Raw genomic sequence first — 19712 nt, forward strand, 5'->3', positions numbered from 1 at the left:
AAAGTATTATTTTTTGAGATCTTTAAAGTATGACAGTGGAGCTTTAATAGAGATTGCATTAAAATTGTATATTGCTTTGGGTAGTATGGACATTTTAACAATGTTGATTATTCCCAGCCATGAGCATGGTATGTTTTTCCTTTGTTAATATCTTCAGCTTTTTCTTTTCTTAGAGTTTCATAGTTCTCTTTATAGAGATCTTTCACATCCATTGTTAGGTAAACTCCCAAATATTTCATCTTCTTTGGCACTACTGTGAACAGAATAGAGTCCTTGACTGTTTTTTCAGCTTGACTGTTGTTCGTATATATAAAAGCTACCGATTTATGAATGTTGATTTTGTAACCTGAGACGCTGCTGTATTCCTCAATCACTTCTAAGAGTTTTGTAGTAGAATCCCTGGTGTTTTCCAGATGTACAACCATATCATCTGTGAAGAGTGAAAGTTTGATCTCTTCTGACCCTATATGGATACCCTTGATCGCCTTTTCTTCCCTAATTGCCATGGCTAGAACTGCCATTACAATGTTAAAGAGCAGTAGAGACAACGGGCAACCTTGCCTGTTTCCTGATCTGGGTGGAAATTATTTCAATTTAACTCCATTCAGTACGATATTGGCTGTGGGTTTGCTGTAGATGGCCTCTATCAGTTTAAGAAATGTCCCTTCTATACCAATTTTAAGTGTTCTGATCATGAAGAGATGTTAGATATTATCAAAAGCTTTTTCTGCATCAACTGAGAGAATCATGTGTCATTTGTTTTTTTTTTTTTTTTTTTTTTTTTTGTAGAGACAGAGTCTCACCTTATGGCCCTTGGTAGAGTGCCGTGGCCTCACCCAGCTCACAGCAACCTCCAACTCCTGGGCTCAAGCGATTCTCTTGCCTCAGCCTCCCGAGTAGCTGGGACTACAGGCGCCCGCCACAACACCCGGCTATTTTTTGGTTGCAGTTTGGCCGGGGCCGGGTTTGAACCTGCCACCCTTGGTATATGGGGCCGGCACCCTACTGACTGAGCCACAGGTGCCGCCCTGGTCTTTGTTTTTTAATTTGTTTATGTGCTGATTTATATTTATAGATTTACATATATTGATCCAGCCTCGAGACCCTGGGATAAAACCCATTTGGCCATGGTGTATAGTTTGTTTGATGTGTTGCAATAAAAACAAAGCAGGAGGAATCACGCTACCAGACCTCAGACTATACTATAAATCGATAGTGATCAAAACAGTATGGTATTGTCACAAAAACAGAGAGGTAGATGTATGGAACAGAATAGAGAACCAAGAGATTAACCCAGCTACTTACCGTTATTTGATCTTTGATAAGTCAATTAAAAACATTCAGTGGGAAAAAGATTCCCTATTTAACAGGTGGTGCTGGGTGAACTGGCTGGCAACCTGTAGAAGACTGAAACTGAACCCACACCTTTCACCATTAACTAAGATAGACTCGCACTGGATTAAAGATTTAAACTTAAGACATGAAACTATACCTTTCACCATTAACTAAGATAGACTCGCACTGGATTAAAGATTTAAACTTAAGACATGAAACTATAAAAGCACTAGAAGAAAGTGCAAGGAAAACTCTTGAGGAAATTGGTCTGGGTGAATATTTTATGAGGAGGACCCCCCAGGCAATTGAAGCAGCTTTAAAAATACACTAATGGGACCTGATCAAACTAAAAAGCTTCTGCACAGCCAATAATACAGTAAGTAAAGCAAGCAGACAGCCCTCAGAATGGGAGAAGATATTTACAGGTTATGTCTCCAACAGATTCAATAACCAGAATCCACAGAGAACTCAAATGTATTAGCAAGAAAAGAACAAGTGATCCCATCTCAGGGAGCGTAAGGGACTTGAAGAGAAACTTCTCTGAAGAAGATAGGCACATGGCCTACAGACACATGAAAAAATGCTCATCATCCTTAATCATCAGAGAAATGCAAATCAAAACTACTTTGAGATATCATCTAACTCCAGTAAGATTAGCCCATATCATAAAATTCTAAAACCAGAGATGTTGGCATGGATGTGGAGAAAAGGGAACACTTCTACACTGCTGGTGGGAATGCAAACTAATATGTTCCTTTTGGAAAGATGTTTGGAGAACACTTAGAGATCTAAAAATAGACCTGCCAATCAAGTCTACAATTCCTCTACTAGGTATATATCCAGAAGACCAAAAATCACATTATAACAAAGATATCTGTACCAGAACGTTTATTGCAGCCCAATTCATAACTGCTAAATCATGGAAGAAGCCCAAGTGCCCATCAACCCATGAATGGATTAATAAATTGTGGTATATGTACACCATGGAATATTATGCAGCCTTAAAGAAAGATGGAGACTTTACCTCTTTCACGTTTACATGGATGGAGCTGGAATATATTCTTCTTAGCAAAGTATCTCAAGAATGGAAGAAAAAGTATCCAATGTACTAAGCCCTACTATGAAACTAATTTATAGCTTTCACGTGAAAGCTATAACCCAATTATAGCCTAAGAATAGGGGGAAGGGGAAGAGGGAAGGAGGGAAGTGCATCTTACAAGGGTACATGTGAAACTTACTAAATGTAGAATATAAATGTCTTAACACAATAACTAAGAAAATGCCAGGAAGGCTATGTTAACCAGTGTGATAAAAATATTTCAAATTGTACATAAAACCAGTGCATGGTACCCCATGATTGCATTAATGTACACAGCGCATGGTACCCCATGATTGTATTAATGTACACAGCTATGATTTAATAAAAATAAATAAATAAAATAAAATGAGGAACTGAGTGAGGCTGCACAGGTCATTAAGTGGCCTCGAGATTCTCTCTCTACTATGGCTCCAGGCAACTCATTATGCTGTTCTGCACAATGACAGTTCATTGACTTAAAGAAATCAAATAAAATAGGAGGAAAACTTGCACTTGACAGCAAGTCGACTCAAAAAGGGATTAAGAAAGGAGGATATAGGTAAGATGCCAAGTGGCCTAGGGTTTAAAGACAAACATTTGTAAACAACGATGTCAGCATTTATTTGCTAAAGAGAAAAAGACATTCCTCTAGTTTAGTGACTTTTTTAAATATTCCAAGTCCAGACATTTGTACTATATTTATTGTTTAGTGATCATTTTAAATAATTTTAAATAGCTCAGTAATGATAACACATAAAATTCATAATATGCTTTGGTATTAGCAAAAGAGTTAACACTTCAATGTTTTACATTTCAAATATCTGAAATTTTTCAAAAGTTTAGACACAAAAGTACTTCAGTGGAGGGTTAGAAGTAATATAAAATCCTAGTAAGAATTTGGGTAATTCCTCTGTATCTAATGACGGTATTCACGTTCACTTAACAAGTTCACTTACAAATCGCCAAAGTTATTATACTCTATATAATAGCTACCTGTGATGATTATTTTCTGGTTGTCCCATCATATCACGCTTCTCCACTACCCTTTGTGCCTCAGAAAGCTGAACTTTATTGCATCAACTCCAAAACCATGCCCCTCCACCACCCACCAAGCTGCATTTGGTCGATGGGCAGCAGTAGCAGAAGTTTAGAGGAACAGGAACCGAGTGAGGTGGGCTGCATACTCCTCTGATTCCCTTGATGGTTTGCCAGGGATTGACTGCATCATTCAATTCAAAGCCATCCCTCCTATTATGTGGTCCTCTTCTACAACTATATTTTTTCCAAGTTCTGATGACAGTTCCCACAACTTTCCCTTATAGATGTAGGGGTAGTAAAGGGACCCTAACTCTCCTCGTGGCAATAAATGACTTCATCATTTATTGTTTTGTTTTCAGCTCATACCTTTGGAAATAGTTTCTTTTTATTTTTTGTAGAGACAGAGTCTCACTCCATCGCCTTCAGTAAGTAAGAGTGCCGTGGCGTCACAAAGCTCACAGCAAGCTCCAACTCCTGGGCCCAGGCGATTCTCTTGTCTCAGCCTTCCAAGTAGCTGGGACTACAGGCACCCACCACAACGCCTGGCTATTTTTTGTTGCAATTCGGCTGGGGCTGGGTTGGAACCCTCCACCCTCAGTATGTGAGACCGGTGCCCTACCCACTGAGTCACAGGTGCCACCCAGAAATAGGTTCTTTAAGTAAACTTTCCTCAATTACCCTGTGTTCCATCTCTGGGAGATTCTCTCTCTACTAAAAAGTTAGGAGCTTGCTGGCCTTTGAACTAGGAGTAAAAGCAAAATTGAAAGCAATGAGGAAATGATGTTATAAATACCTGAATCTGGCAATGAGTTAAGATCTGCACATAGCACCAGCGGGATGGAATTAGGATCTGCAGTTGGGCTGCCAGGCCTACTAGAGGCTTTCTCCAGAATGTTTTTAACCTCTGAGACAAACATCATGGTCTGGATAAGTTTCACATCAGAATACTCTGGGTCCCAATGCATGTGGGCATTTGCCACTATGAGCAGCTGTTTGTCTGCAGCATGAATAGGCTTCATACCTACATTTAAACATTATAAAAGAAAAGAAAAGAAAAGAAAAGAAACAAAGTTATGCCTATGTTTCAAGAAAAGTGGTATCTTAAGATTTTTTTTTTTAAAGATCCATAGCCACTACTTTTCTATGAATTTAGACCCTCCCTCCTCCCTCTTTTGTCATAAAGTAGTTCTCAGAAGTTAAAAGGGCTGAGATTCTGGTAATCTTGATAGGGAAATTACTCTTCCAGACCAAGTTGGCCAACTGTAGCCCTTGGGTTAAATGACCATGCTAGACACTGTATATGACCCACAGAGCCTAAAATACAGTATTTACTTACTGTCTGGCCCTTTACAGAAAAAGTTGGCTTGACTACACACTCAAGTTATATCACGATATAATCAACATTTCATTATAATACCTTGTATTCACTGAGTTCTTAGTTTAAACAAGCATTTAAAAAAAATTAAACAGATATAGGGGTATAAGTGTTTTTTCTAATATGGATGGACTGTATAGTAGTGGATTCAAGGTTTTTTAGCATACTCGTTACTTGAATAGTGTACACTGTATCCAACAGACATTTCTCATCCCTCATCCCCCCCCCTCTGAGATTCCAACGTCCAAAGTGCTTTAAACAAGCACTTGTAATTATGTGTCATTTAAACATCACAATAACCTTGTGAGGCAGGTTTTCAGTTATTTGAGTTATCTAAAATTAAGTTAAATTCTCCTACTGCCTAGTACCTTCACCTTGCGTTTAAGCCTAACAGTGATGGCTCAATAGTTAATGGCAGTAACGATATATTAACCTATACAAAATAAAATAAGGAAGTGAATTTGCTGCCCAACAAATCTATACCCTACACTCAAAGTTATTTCTAAAATAAGAACATAGTCTGCTCTCAAATGCTGGACACCTACATATGAATGAGGTAAGGGTCTCTTACTTTTTAACCTTGTATACTTTTGGACTGTTGGATATCAGTGAATATACAGACTTAAATTTTTCTATTTAAATTTCTATTGAAATGTCATTTTAATTTTTCTATTGACATAAGCTTGGGAGAAAAAGAGCTAATTTTCCAAGCCTGCCATTCTAATGAAGTTAAGTTTCTTTCTAGTCTCACCAAGCTACAAGTATCCTCAATGTTGTAAAACAAATAAATAAAGTATCTTTTATATGTGACAGAAGCAGTCACTTTTAAAGCAATTTAATCATAAGATAAATACTTGTAGTCAAAATCTTCTCATCTGTCTTTTTTTCCTAGAAGTTTTATAGTGTCACTTTTGGCTATAGATTAAATATTGACTGTATTAAATGTTAAAAATTTGTCCCTTCAAAGGAGTCATCAGCATTTCTCCTATTATTTAATTCCCCCTCTAGGACACACAAGAGATACATATCTCAGAATGTCAAAGTGTCTATTACATAATTTAGAATTACTCTTCTGGAAATTAAAGGGGGAGTAAAATTAAAAAATAAAAATTCAAGCCAGGCACAGTGGCTCACGCTATAATTCTAGCACTCTAGGAGGCCGAGGCAGGTGCCTAAGCTCATAGGTTTGAGACCAGCCTGAACCAAAGCAAGATCTTTTCTCTAAAAATAGCCAGGCATTGTGGCGGGTGCTTATAATCCCAGCTACTTGGTAGTCTCAAGCAAAGAGAATCGCTTGAGTCCAAGAGTTTGAGGTTGCTGTGAGCTGTGACTCCAAAGCACTCTACCAAGGGTGACAAAATGAGGCTCTGTCTCAAAAAAAAAAAAAAAAAAAATTCAATCTTCACAATACCAAAAAAAATTTTTTTGAGAAGAATGGGATTGGAAATGACATAAAAAGTGATAAAAATGGAAAAACTAAAAAAAGAAGAAAATTCAAAATCTCATATCAAAGACTGTCTTTGAAAATGGATAAACTTAAAGAATGATGGGCAAAGGAAGTCTGACATATATTCATGGTCTGAATAGTTCAAATCAATACTCAAGGCAAAAAAAAATAAATCCTTTCTTCTACAAAAAAGTATAGGGAAGAAAAAATCCCTTATGTGGTCTCCTCCCCTTTTGCCATTTGCTTAAAATATACTAGTAAGCAATGAAATGTGTTGAAGCAGGCCAGAGAAAGGGTAAAAAGGTCTGGCAGATAACACAAAGTACATAATGAGTTTCTGACTCTGAAGAAAGCTATAAATAATCTAAAATGCTGGGGAGAAAGTACCAAAAAAGCCCAGCTCTTGCTCTTCCTTAACAATGACTGAGATGTAACAAAGAAACTAGAGAAAACACTCCAAGTACTTAACCTTGAAGACAAAAGATTCACACTTAAGAGGCTAAAAACATGTCTCAAAAGAAGACCAAGGTAGCATAATTTCTAAATTCAGCCACCTGACCAAAATATTCCCTATTTCAAAGAACCTTTTGGAATTAATGGCATATCAAAAAAACCACACAGATTACCTGGCAAGTAAAAAAGACAGTGACAGAGACCACAGAATGACAACAAACAAACAAACAAATCCCAAGAATATACACATGATACTTTATACAGTTAGTGCTATTTTCCTGCCCATCTCTACTTAACTTTTTGCAAAAGACAAGAAAATAACTTTGCAATAAATAGCAGCTAGATTCTCTTTTGTTTTGAGATGGGAAAACCTAGGATGATGTTTATTTTAAGCAGAATATTTTAAATTGCACTCACCTGCTCCAAATAGTTCCTTATGGACCTCTAATACCACAGCGACACCAATATTATCTTTTGTCATCACTCTGTTCAGCATTGCTTCGGATCCATCTGAATTAGCCATTGCCACTTGGTTAAATTCCACCGTATGCTTCTGCACCAAGGTAAATCTAAAAGGAACAATACCATTATTGTGATGACTTTAGGTACCTTAGATTATTGTGCCAAAAGATAGTAAATGAAGTGGACACAAGATACAGACATTAGTCATTGTTTCCCTTGTCATTTTCTAGCTGCAAGTTACAATGTGATAGAGTTTTTGCAACTAAGAACATAAGAAATCTGATTATTGTAAGAATTTCCTTAGAGGCTCCCCTCAGACGGCATATATGTTCCTTTGCCCTTTTGCACCTTTGCCCTTTCCAGTAAGTGCCCAGAGGAATAACCATCTTGTGACCACGTAGTAAGAAGCAGGAAGGCAAAAGCCAGTCTTCTAAAAATGAGGAAGGGGAACTGAACCAGTTCTGGACTGCCTATTTCTAGATGATTTCTTGTGTGACAAAATCATCCCTCCCTCATTTGTTTAAACTACTACTGGAATTTTCTGGTATTTCAAGGTACACGGAATCTTAACTGAGCAGAAAGTTAATGAGAAAAAAGAGATTAAAATCCATTTACCCTGTTTGCAGTTTTATTCCCACCACACCAAGAGATTCGTCAAGAAAATACAGGGACACACACTTAGCTAAGGAGTAACAGCTTTTACGACTTGGCTTTTATTAGAAAGCTGCATTTGTGTGTGTTCAGAGAAACAGATTCTGCAAGATGAAGAAATGGCTCTCCCTGTACATGTAGCTTCTGCACTAACAGTATTTTATTTCCTTAGTGCCAAACTACGAAGTATCACAGATGTGTTGGATTTTACAGAATTAATCTAGCACTGACATTTTAATGACAGTGTGGCTTGGTCAAGTCATTAAATCTTTTTCAGCCTAATTTTATAAATTCTGTGAAACAATTATAAATGATTAAAAATCTACTAAATACAATACTTCCACTGGGATGAAATGAAGACATCTTTGTTCTCACAACATTCCCTGGTCCTCATCTTCCTCTTACCTTTGAAAACAGAAGCATTTACACATCCCTTCAAAAACACGGGCTTACTATGCTGCAGGATGCTGTGCTAGACAAATCCACTCTCCCTCTCCTGCTCTAATTCTGCCTCACACATCTACTTCTAACCCAGAATGCTTAAAAGGAGTATAGTTTCCACTCACTGTAGAGGTGATCTTTAAGCTGAAACATGAAAGATGAGACGTTCTTAAGGTGAAGAATGGGATTAACAGCATTCCAGGTAGAAGGAAAAAGTGAAAGGTCCTGAGACAGCAACAGCTTTTTAAGAACAAAAAATGTAAGGGTGGGAAATGATGTTGGAGAGGAATAAGAATGACTAAATGTTTTATGCCAGCACAGGATATTATTTGACGAATTTTTTTAGACCACGTTAGCTGCTTTGTGGAGAATAGATTACAGGGGTCAAAAGGGGAATTGGGAAGCCGATCAAAAAGTTTCTGAGATTAGCTGAATAAGAAATGACAGTAGCGGCGGTGCCTGTGGCTCAAAGGAGTATGGTGCCAGCCCCATATGCTGGAAGTGGTGGGTTCAAACCCAGCCCCGGCCAAAAACTGCAAAAAAAAAAAAAAAGAAAAGAAATGACAGTAGCATGGGAAAGGTAAGAAAAAGAAAGACAAGTGAACAGATTCGAAATACGTTCTATTGATAAGATTGACCATCCAGACTTCTCCAGATACTTTTAAGCAGTAAAACATCTTTTTCGAACAATTTCTGGTGGGATTTTCATACATAAAACAAAACAAAGCCATATTAAAATAAATTAATCCCTGAAAGTAATCAACCTGGTTTAATGAATATGAAAACTTTAAATTAGAGGGTATAGATGATAATTATCATCTTACATTAGTCTTAGCATCCCAGTGAATTCTCTATTTTGTTTTGGTTACAAAGTATGAGTAAAAATCCTGATTCACACAGATACACAGATCTAAGTGAAAAATAACTGAGTTTGCACTCTGAAAAAGTAAGTGGGCAGGCAAAAACTTGGTTCAGAGGTCTGCACCAAAACAACTAAGCACTTGAGGAATATGTTAGTGATTTCCAAAATGCTAAAATTTTGCATTTGAATGAACATGTATTTTTAAGTTACAGTTCAATTATTGGCATTTATATTTGTTTATCTTACAAATATTTATTGAACTCCTAAGGCTAATTTGTAGGAAGCTAGAATTTTATAGGAAAGTCTGAAAAATCACATGGAATAGCAGTATTTTTAGTTTTGGAATTTTACTTCTACTAAAATCAGGCCATTCTTTTTTGAGGGAGAAGGACAGGACTCTAAAAGAAGCATTTTCTTTAACTAAAATTTGCTTCCCTGGATCTGTCCAATTTTTTCTATTAAGCCTGGATTTAAATATTTTCTTTACAAGAATATATCAGACAATTCTACATGATGCAACTTTGGATATCTGACAACAGATGTCAATTTTCTCCATTCAGACATTAAGCACTTTGAAACTTCATTCAATTTTTGTAATTTTTACTGATACATAGAAATAGCTGTATTTATGTGGTACATGGGATCATTCTACTTTTCCAAAAGATTAAGTATCTCTGGTAGCTTTTGGACATTTACAGATATTACAGGCGTACATTCAACCTTCTCTTAAATAATTAAAATTCTCAATAGGCCATAATAATAAAAATAACAATAATAAAAGCTACAGTATTGAGATCTACCCAGTATCCACATCTGTGGGAGGTACTTCATACATGCTACTACTAACATGTACACATGGAGATATGCTGCCCATATTCCTCATCGATCCTCCAGGGATTGCTCTATTTGAAAACAGCTGCCTCTTCAAGGTCACACACTTTTGGGAACAACACATCCAATTACAGATCAAAAGCAAAAGATGAAGGTCCAAGGATTTAGGCCCCTGTGATTTAATTCTCACAGGCCTCCCCTTCCTTTCCATAGGTGTTGATTCCTACTGTTAGGAACCTAAACATCAAACTATCAGAGTCTCCTTTCTAGAGAATCTAAATTATAATGGGAGGATCTACTTTTGCCATTACAAAGATGAGGAAAACTAAGGCTGGGCAGGTCTTTCATTTTGAAAAATGGGACGGTTCACTCATCTCCAAAATTCCAGAACTTTTCCTGTAATCCAATATTCATAAAAGTTTACTACCTATGCCAGTTCCCTAATAATATTTTGGTAAAATCCTTAATTCCATGAGATATAATTATCTTTATGTGGAAATCTAACTAATAAGGCAGTTTAGTGACTTGACTCTCTTGGCTTATCAAGCTCACCTTCTTGAGTTGCCAATCCCCTCTTCCCTGGTCTTATTATTTTCGCTTTAAAGATAATTCTCAATAGGGATCATAAAAGATAGAAATTGTATAGTTCATTTTCTTGATTGTCAATTGGTGATTACATAATCCACAGTGTGCCTATGCCTATTCCTTCCTTGTTATTTACAATGCATAATGTTACTTAAAATGCCCTCCTTAATGGCATTCAACAAGCCTTTGCTTTTTCTTAATTTTCTTGGCAATGATCACAGGTTCATAAGACATTAAAAACACATGCTTAGTTATTGATTTCTCTTCATGTAAAAAACAATTCTCTTGAAATGAATTCTGCACAATTATTGGGTTTATTAGATTCCTTCAACTATGCTGCCAACATTTTTCTTCATTGATAATTTATGATTGTCTTACCATTCTTTTCACTTTTATTTTTATTTATTTATTTTTGAGACAGAGCCTCAAGCTGTCACCCTGGGTAGAGTGCCATGGCATCACAGCTCACAGCAACCTCCAACTCCTGGGTTAAAGCAATTCTCTTGCCGGGCGGCGCCTGTGGCTCAGGGGGTAGGGCGCCGGTCCCATATGCCGGAGGTGGCGGGTTCAAACCCAGCCCCGGCCAAATTAAAAAAAAAAAACAAAAAAGCAATTCTCTTGCCTCAGCCTCCCAAGTAGGTGGGACTACAGGCACCCACCACAATGCCCGGGTATATTTGGGTTGTAGCCATCATTGTTGTTTGGTAGGCCTGGGCTGAATTCGAACCTGCCAGCTCTGGTGTATGTGGCTGGCCCCTTAGCCGTTTGAGCTACAGGCGCCGAGCCTCTTTTGACTTTTAAAACTCCTAATTTTCTTAGTTTTTTTTGTTTCAAAAGTCCAGAAAAAAAATAAAACTAGTTTTTCTAAACAGGTCACATGTAATCATAACTAGCATGCCCTTCCTTGGCACTTACGGCAGAGTCTCACTCTCTCAAGTTTTAACACTTCAACTTCATCAAGAGTCGACAAACCAAAGAGATAGCCGAAAACTAAGGAACCAAAGATAGTGTCCTCTTGAGTATAAATACACTTCTTAAACCTTAAGAATTTCTCAGATACTCTGCTTTTAAAAGAATGAGATTTCCAGTATTAATGCTGATAGCTGTATTATCCTAGAATTCTTGTTTTTGTGTTTATTTTATAATATATATTTGTAACACATTTAGAAGATAGTAACAAATAATTATCCATATTCTACCCATACTACCTTAACAATGCTACTTCTTACTTTCCTTCCCCTCCCACAAAAACCAAATATAATCCACCCTGCTTATGCTTTCTCTTTCAGATTTCCACACAGGTAACATTTTGAAATACTGAGGTCTTCTTCATTCTTTCTATGAGATGTTTCTTTTGAATAAGACATAATAGTTACTTTCCAGTCATGAATCCAAGCCACCATGCTTTGGTATATGTAAAATCTTAAACTTGTCACTCTTTCAATACTTCTGTTCATTTACTATTCATACTCCATGGCAGGCACACAGATGTTATAAGCATTATTCCTGATGCTATTTTCTTTTATGGCATTCTAAGAATTCTTCTGTATATTCAACTTTTTGAAAAAAATCTAAACCAAAGGTCAAATGAGTACAAGAAACAACATATCTAAATGAAGACTGACATGATCAAAAAAAGCGCCTCTTCTTACATGATTTGTTAAAGATTATTAGGTTGACTATTTCATATATAGGAAGAACATATCCAAAATAGCCCTTCACACAAAGATATAACTCAATTTCTTACTAACTTATAGTCTAAAATAATTTTATGGGCTGTGATGTAATTACATTAATGCTTAGTGAGAGGAAAGTCAATGCCAAGTATAAGAAACTAAAACAACCTAAAGGACTTAAGCAATATTTCCCTCCCTGCATTTATTTATCAGTAAAAAGGAATAATGTAGTACAGAGTAAAAAAGATAATATAACCAACAAAATTAACTCTAAATATTTGAGGATCTCATCTTAAGGCAAGCACTCCTAAAACCAAACCATTCAGTAAAAAAGGTACTCTTGGGTCCCTTTAAGTAATCATGGGAGTGCCAGAAAATAACTCACTAAAAAAAGGTAAGCTTAGAAACTACGATAAATAATAAAATGGATAGACACTGCCTTATATCCGTACAGCTGTTTTATCCACCAAGCACACCCACATTCTTTATCATTTTACCTCTACAAGAAAATTAAGTGGAACAGTTTCCATTATTCATATTTGAAAGGTAGGAAAATTGTTGCACAAAGCTATAATGTTATGATCCAGATTAAATTAATGGGAAAATGAGTTAGAAGCCAGAAATCAAAATCTCATAAAAAAAAATCAAATATGAGGGGCCAAGGCAGGTAGATTACTTGAGCTCAAGAGTTTGAGACCAGCCTCAACAAGAGTATGATTCCATCGGTCTCCTCAGTAGCGGTCGGCTCGGGGTGGATGTGCGTCTTTGGCCAGCCCATCCAGGCGGAGCAAGACGGCAGCCGAGTAACAGCTTCCTTGCATCTGGGCACCGTGAGTCTGGGGAGATAGGACTCCAGGCATCTATGGCTGGTGGGATCTGCCTATCATCACCCCTGAGAGGATACAGGGAGTCAGCGAGAGACTTCTGGACCCCAAGAGGAGGACTAAAACAGTGGAAAACCGGCAAGTAGTCGCATGTGTTCAATCCGTCTAAACCCGCCCGCAACGTCCACAGGCACGAGAACTTAAAGAGCAAGAGGAAGTGAAAAGAAAATTAGGGCAAGGAAACAGATAAAAGAAATCACTCATGAGGAAGAATCAGCAGAAAACTCCAGCCAACATGAAGAACCAATCCAGAACAACCCCGCCAAGGGACCATGAGGTAGCTACTGCAGAGGATTCCACCTATACAGAAATGTTAGGAATGACAGAAAGGGAATTTAGAATACACATGTTGAAAACAATGAAAGAAATGATGGAAACAATGAAGGAAACTGCTAATAAAGTGGAAAATAACCAAAAGGAAATCCAAAAACAGAATCAAATAAGAGATGAACGATATGAAGAATGTAAAAAGGATATAGCAGAGCTGAAGGAAATGAAACAGTCAATCAGGGAACTTAAAGATGCAATGGAAAGTATCAGCAACAGGTTAGACCATGCAGAAGAAAGAATTTCAGAGGTAGAAGACAAAGTTCTTGAGATAACTCAGACAGTAAAAGAGGCAGAAAAGAAGAGAGAGAAAGCAGAACGTTCACTGTCAGAATTATGGGACTTTATGAAGCGTTCCAACATACGAGTTATAGGAATTCCAGAAGGGGAAGAAGAATGCCCCAGAGGAATGGAAGCCATACGAGAGAATATTATAAAAGAAAATTTCCCAAATATCACCAAAGATTCTGACACACTGCTTTCAGAGGGATATCGGACCCCAGGTCGCCTCAACTCTAACCGAGCTTCTCCAAGACACATTGTGATGAACCTGTCCAAAGTCAAGACAAAAGAAAAGATTCTGCAAGCTGCCAGGAGTAAGCGCCAGTTGACCTACAGGGGCAAATCCATCAGAGTGACCGCAGACTTCTCTAATGAAACTTTCCAAGCAAGAAGACAATGGTCATCTACCTTTAATCTACTTAAACAGAACAATTTCCAGCCCAGAATTCTGTACCCTGCTAAGCTAAGCTTCAAAATTGACGGAGAAATCAAATCATTTACGGATATACAAACATTGAGGAAATTCGCCACAACAAGACCAGCTCTACAGGAAATACTTCAACCTGTTCTGCACACTGACCACCACAATGGATCAGCAGCAAAGTAAGATCTCAGAAATTAAAGGACAGAACCTAACCTCCACACTGATGCAAAAGATAAAACTAAGCAATGGACTCTCACAAAATAAGACGAATAGAATACTACCACACTTATCAATTATCTCAATAAATGTTAATGGCTTGAATTCCCCACTGAAGACACATAGATTGGTTGACTGGATTAAAAAATACAAGCCATCCATTTGCTGTCTGCAAGAAACACACCTGGCTTCAAAAGACAAATTAAAGCTCGGAGTCAAGGGTTGGAAGACAATTTTTCAGGCAAATGGAATTGAGAAGAAAAGAGGACTTGCAATCTTATTTTCAGATATGTGTGGATTTAAAGCAACTAAAGTCAAAAAAGACAAAGATGGTCACTTTATATTGGTCAAGGGAAAACTACAACAAGAAGACATTTCAATTCTAAATATCTATGCACCCAATTTAAATGCTCCCAGATTCTTGAAACAGACCTTACTCAGTCTGAGCAATATGGTATCTGAAACACCATCATAACAGGGGACCTTAACACTCCTCTTACAGAGCTGGACAGATCCTCTAAACAGAAATTAAACAAGGATATAAGAGATTTAAATGAGACCCTAGAACAACTGTGCTTGATAGACGCATATAGAACACTCCATCCCAAAGATAAAGAATATACATTCTTCTCATCACCCCATGGAACATTCTCCAAAATTGATCATATCCTGGGACACAAAACAAATATCAACAGAATCAAAAGAATTGAAATTTTACCTTGTATCTTCTCAGACCATAAGGCACTAAAGGTGGAACTCAACTCTAACAAAAATGCTCGACCCCACCCAAAGGCATGGAAATTAAACAATCTTCTGTTGAATAACAGATGGGTGCAGGAAGAAATGAAACAGGAAATCATTAACTTCCTTGAGCATAACAACAATGAAGACACAAGCTACCAAAACCTCTGGGATACTGCAAAAGCAGTTTTGACAGGAAAATTCATCGCTTTAGATGCCTACATTCAAAAAACAGAAAGAGAGCACATCAACAATCTCACAAGAGATCTTATGGAATTAGAAAAAGAAGAACAATCTAAGCCTAAACTCAGTAGAAGAAAAGAAATATCCAGAATCAAATCAGAGATCAATGAAATTGAAAACAAAAGAATCATTCAGAAAATTAATGAAACAAGGAGTTGGTTTTTTGAAAAAATAAATAAAATAGATAAACCATTGGCCAGACTAACGAGGAATAGAAAAGTAAAATCTCTAGTAACCTCAATCAGAAATGATAAAGGGGAAATAACAACTGATCCCTCAGAGATACAAGAGATCATCTCTGAATACTACCAGAAACTCTATGCCCAGAAATTTGACAATGTGAAAGAAATGGATCAATATTTGGAATCACACCCTCTCCCTAGACTCAGCCAGGAAGAAATAGAGCTCCTGAACAGACCAATTTCAAGCACTGAGATCAAAGAAACAATAAAAAATCTTCCAACCAAAAAACGCCCTGGTCCAGATGGCTTCAATCCAGAATTCTATCAAACCTTCAAGGAAGAGCTTCTTCCTGTACTGCAGAAATTATTCCAAAAAATTGAGGAAGAAGGAATCTTCCCCAACACATTCTATGAAGCAAACATCACCCTGATACCAAAACCAGGAAAAGACCCAAACAAAAAGGAGAATTTCAGACCAATCTCACTCATGAATATAGATGGAAAAATTCTCAACACAATCCTAGCCAATAGATTACAGCTTATCATCAAAAAAGTCATTCATCATGATCAAGTAGGCTTCATCCCAGGGTTGCAAGGCTGGTTTAATATACGCAAGTCCATAAATGTTATCCACCATATTAACAGAGGCAAAAACAAAGATCACATGATCCTCTCAATAGATGCAGAAAAAGCATTTGATAAAATCCAGCATCCTTTTCTAATTAGAACACTGAAGAGTATAGGCATAGGTGGCACATTTCTAAAACTGATTCAAGCTATCTATGACAAACCCACAGCCAATATTTTACTGAATGGAGTAAAACTGAAAGCTTTTCCTCTTAGAACTGGAACCAGACAAGGTTGTCCTCTGTCACCTTTACTATTCAACGTAGTGCTGGAAGTTCTAGCCAATACAATTAGGCAAGACAAGGAAATAAAGGGAATCCAAATGGGAGCAGAGGAGGTCAAACTCTCCCTCTTTGCTGACGACATGATCTTATACTTAGAGAACCCCAAAGACTCAACCACAAGACTCCTAGAAGTCATCAAAAAATACAGTAATGTTTCAGGATATAAAATCAATGTCCACAAGTCAGTAGCCTTTGTGTACACCAATAACAGTCAAGATGAGAAGCTAATTAAGGACACAACTCCCTTCACCATAGTTTCAAAGAAAATGAAATACCTAGGAGTATACCTAACGAAGAAGGTGAAGGACCTCTATAGAGAAAACTATGAAATCCTCAGAAAGGAAATAGCAGAGGATATTAACAAATGGAAGAACATACCATGCTCATGGATGGGAAGAATCAACATTGTTAAAATGTCTATACTTCCCAAAGCAATCTACCTATTCAATGCCATTCCTATCAAAATACCAACATCGTACTTTCAAGATTTGGAAAAAATGATTCTGCATTTTGTATGGAACCGGAAAAAACCCCGTATAGCTAAGGCAGTTCTCTGTAACAAAAATAAAGCTGGGGGCATCAGCATACCAGATTTTAGTCTGTACTACAAAGCCATAGTGTTCAAGACAGCATGGTACTGGCACAAAAACAGAGACATAGACACTTGGAATCGAATTGAAAACCAAGAAATGAAACTAACATTTTACAACCACCAAATCTTTGATAAACCAAGCAAGAACATACCTTGGGGGAAAGACTCCCTATTCAATAAATGGTGTTGGGAGAACTGGATGTCTACATGTAAAAGACTGAAACTGGACCCACACCTTTCCCCACTCACAAAAATTGATTCAAGATGGATCAAGGACTTATACTTAAGGCATGAAACAATAAAAATCCTCCAAGAAAGCATAGGAAAAACACTGGAAGATATTGGCCTGGGGAAAGACTTCATGAAGAAGACTGCCATGGCAATTGCAACAACAACAAAAATAAACAAATGGGACTTCATTAAACTGAAAAGCTTCTGTACAGCTAAGGAGACAATAACCAAAGCAAAGAGACAACCTACACAATGGGAAAGGATATTTGCATATTTTCAATCAGACAAAAGCTTGATAACTAGGATCTATAGAGAACTCAAATTAATCCACATGAAAAAAGCCAACAATCCCATATATCAATGGGCAAGAGACATGAGTAGAACTTTCTCTAAAGACGACAGACGAATGGCTAACAAACATGAAAAAATGTTCATCATCTCTATATATTAGAGAAATGCAAATCAAAACAACCCTGAGATATCATCTAACCCCAGTGAGAATGGCCCACATCACAAAATCTCAAAACTGCAGATGCTGGCGTGGATGTGGAGAGAAGGGAACACTTTTACACTGCTGGTGGGACTGCAAACTAGTACAACCTTTCTGGAAGGAAGTATGGAGAAACCTCAAAGCACTCAAGCTAGACCTCCCATTCGATCCTGCAATCCCATTACTGGGCATCTACCCAGAAGGAAAGAAATCCTTTTATCATAAGGACACTTGTACTAGACTGTTTATTGCAGCTCAATTTACAATCGCCAAAATGTGGAAACAGCCTAAATGCCCACCAACCCAGGAATGGATTAACAAGCTGTGGTGTATGTATACCATGGAATACTATTCAGCCATTAAAAAAAATGGAGACTTTACATCCTTCGTATTAACCTGGATGGACGTGGAAGACATTATTCTTAGTAAAGCATCACAAGAATGGAGAAGCATGAATCCTATGTACTCAATTTTGATATGAGGACAATTAATGACAATTATGGTTATGGGGGGGGAAACAGAAAGAGGGAAAGAGGGAGGTGGGTGGGGCCTTGGTGTGTGTCACACTTTATGGGGGCAAGACATGATTGCAAGAGGGACTTTACCTAACATTTGCAATCAGTGTAACCTGGCTTATTGTACCCTCAATGAATCCCCAACAATAAAAAAAAAAAAGAGTAAGATTCCATCTCTAAAAACTAGCCAGGCATTATGGGGGGCACCCGTAGTCCCAGCTACTTGGGAAGCTGAGGCAAGAGGATCACTTGAGGCCAAGAGCTTGAGGTTCCTGTGAGCTATGACCCATAGCACTCTACCAAGGGTGTCAAAGTGAGACTATCATAAAATAAAATAAAATAAAATTCTAAATGTAACCAACACCTATGACACAAGAAATTAATAACTGAGAGACCAGTTTGCTATGTTGTTCAGGCTGGTCTCAAACTCCTGGCCTCAAGCAATCCTTCCTACTTGGCTTCCCAAAGTGCTGAGATTACAGGTGTGAATTGCTGCAAATCTTGAAGTAGCTTCTGAATCCCCCCAAAGTAAATTAAATTATAATAATGTGATTTAAGAAGTTTTTAGTGTATTCTACTTATCTAAATATTGGTAACCTGTGTCCTAGCCTTTGTTAAACAATACTCTATCCTTTCATCATGATAGCTGAGAGACTTCTATGAGATTTTGCTAGAAATAGTAATCATTATAATTTTCATTGACTGTTACCTACTGTGTACATTATTGCCCACACAAATCAAACACTCATCAATGAAGATTAGGAATTATCAGATACTGTGGTTTTAGAAGGATAAGACTTTGAGAATGAGTACAGAGTCAAATTATTCATCTACAGCTGTATTTAACTTTGTTAGTTTTGTAAACTATATGCAAAAATGATCTTATAAGGTAAGGATATCAAATGAGGAAATAGGTCCAGAAAGGGTAAGTGACTTGTTTAAGATTATACAGCTAGGGCGGCACTGTGGGTCAAAGGGGTAGGGCGCTGGCCCCATATGCCAGAGGTGGCGGGTTCAAACCCATCCCTGGCCAAAACTGCAAAAAAAAAAAAAAAAAAAAAAAAAGGATTAGACAGCTAAATAAACAGGAGAAACATCTGATTTTAGATGGTTTTTTTTTCTGCATTATCTTTTCACTCTGAAGAAAGAATAAAGGGAGTATAGTGTTATAGTGTACTTTGTATTAAATTCCAAATAGTTTAGCATTGGACAGTTGGCTAACATGATGTGGATAAACATTTGGTACTGAGACAGAGGGAGGTATATATAGTCCTGTCATTCCATAAAAGAAATTCAGAAGAGGTACAACATAATGATGTATCACACTCAGAGTCTTCATCTGTTACCAGGTCCATGCTACTATTTAGGAGAAAAAGAGTTTGTAAGTAAGAAAAATAGATGACCCATCTGAGTATTTCCTATGTGCTCATTACTTAACTA

The 19712-nt window shown here is 37.3% G+C and overlaps 1 protein-coding gene across 5 annotated transcripts in view; it reads right to left on the reverse strand.

The window, feature by feature from the left end:
* CNOT6L (CCR4-NOT transcription complex subunit 6 like) overlaps nt 1-19712 on the reverse strand; it is a 108937-nt gene that overhangs the window by 14120 nt on the left and 75105 nt on the right. For all 5 annotated transcript variants that reach the window (XM_053590308.1, XM_053590226.1, XM_053590277.1 and 2 more), the window contains 2 exons: nt 7144-7295; nt 4245-4472 (listed from right to left, as the gene is read on the reverse strand). In XM_053590308.1, coding sequence (XP_053446283.1) covers nt 4245-4472; nt 7144-7295 — 380 coding nt within the window. The remainder of the gene's footprint in view (nt 1-4244; nt 4473-7143; nt 7296-19712) is intronic.

The sequence above is a fragment of the Nycticebus coucang genome, chromosome 1, assembly GCF_027406575.1.
Source record: "Nycticebus coucang isolate mNycCou1 chromosome 1, mNycCou1.pri, whole genome shotgun sequence".
Taxonomy (NCBI): domain Eukaryota; kingdom Metazoa; phylum Chordata; class Mammalia; order Primates; family Lorisidae; genus Nycticebus; species Nycticebus coucang.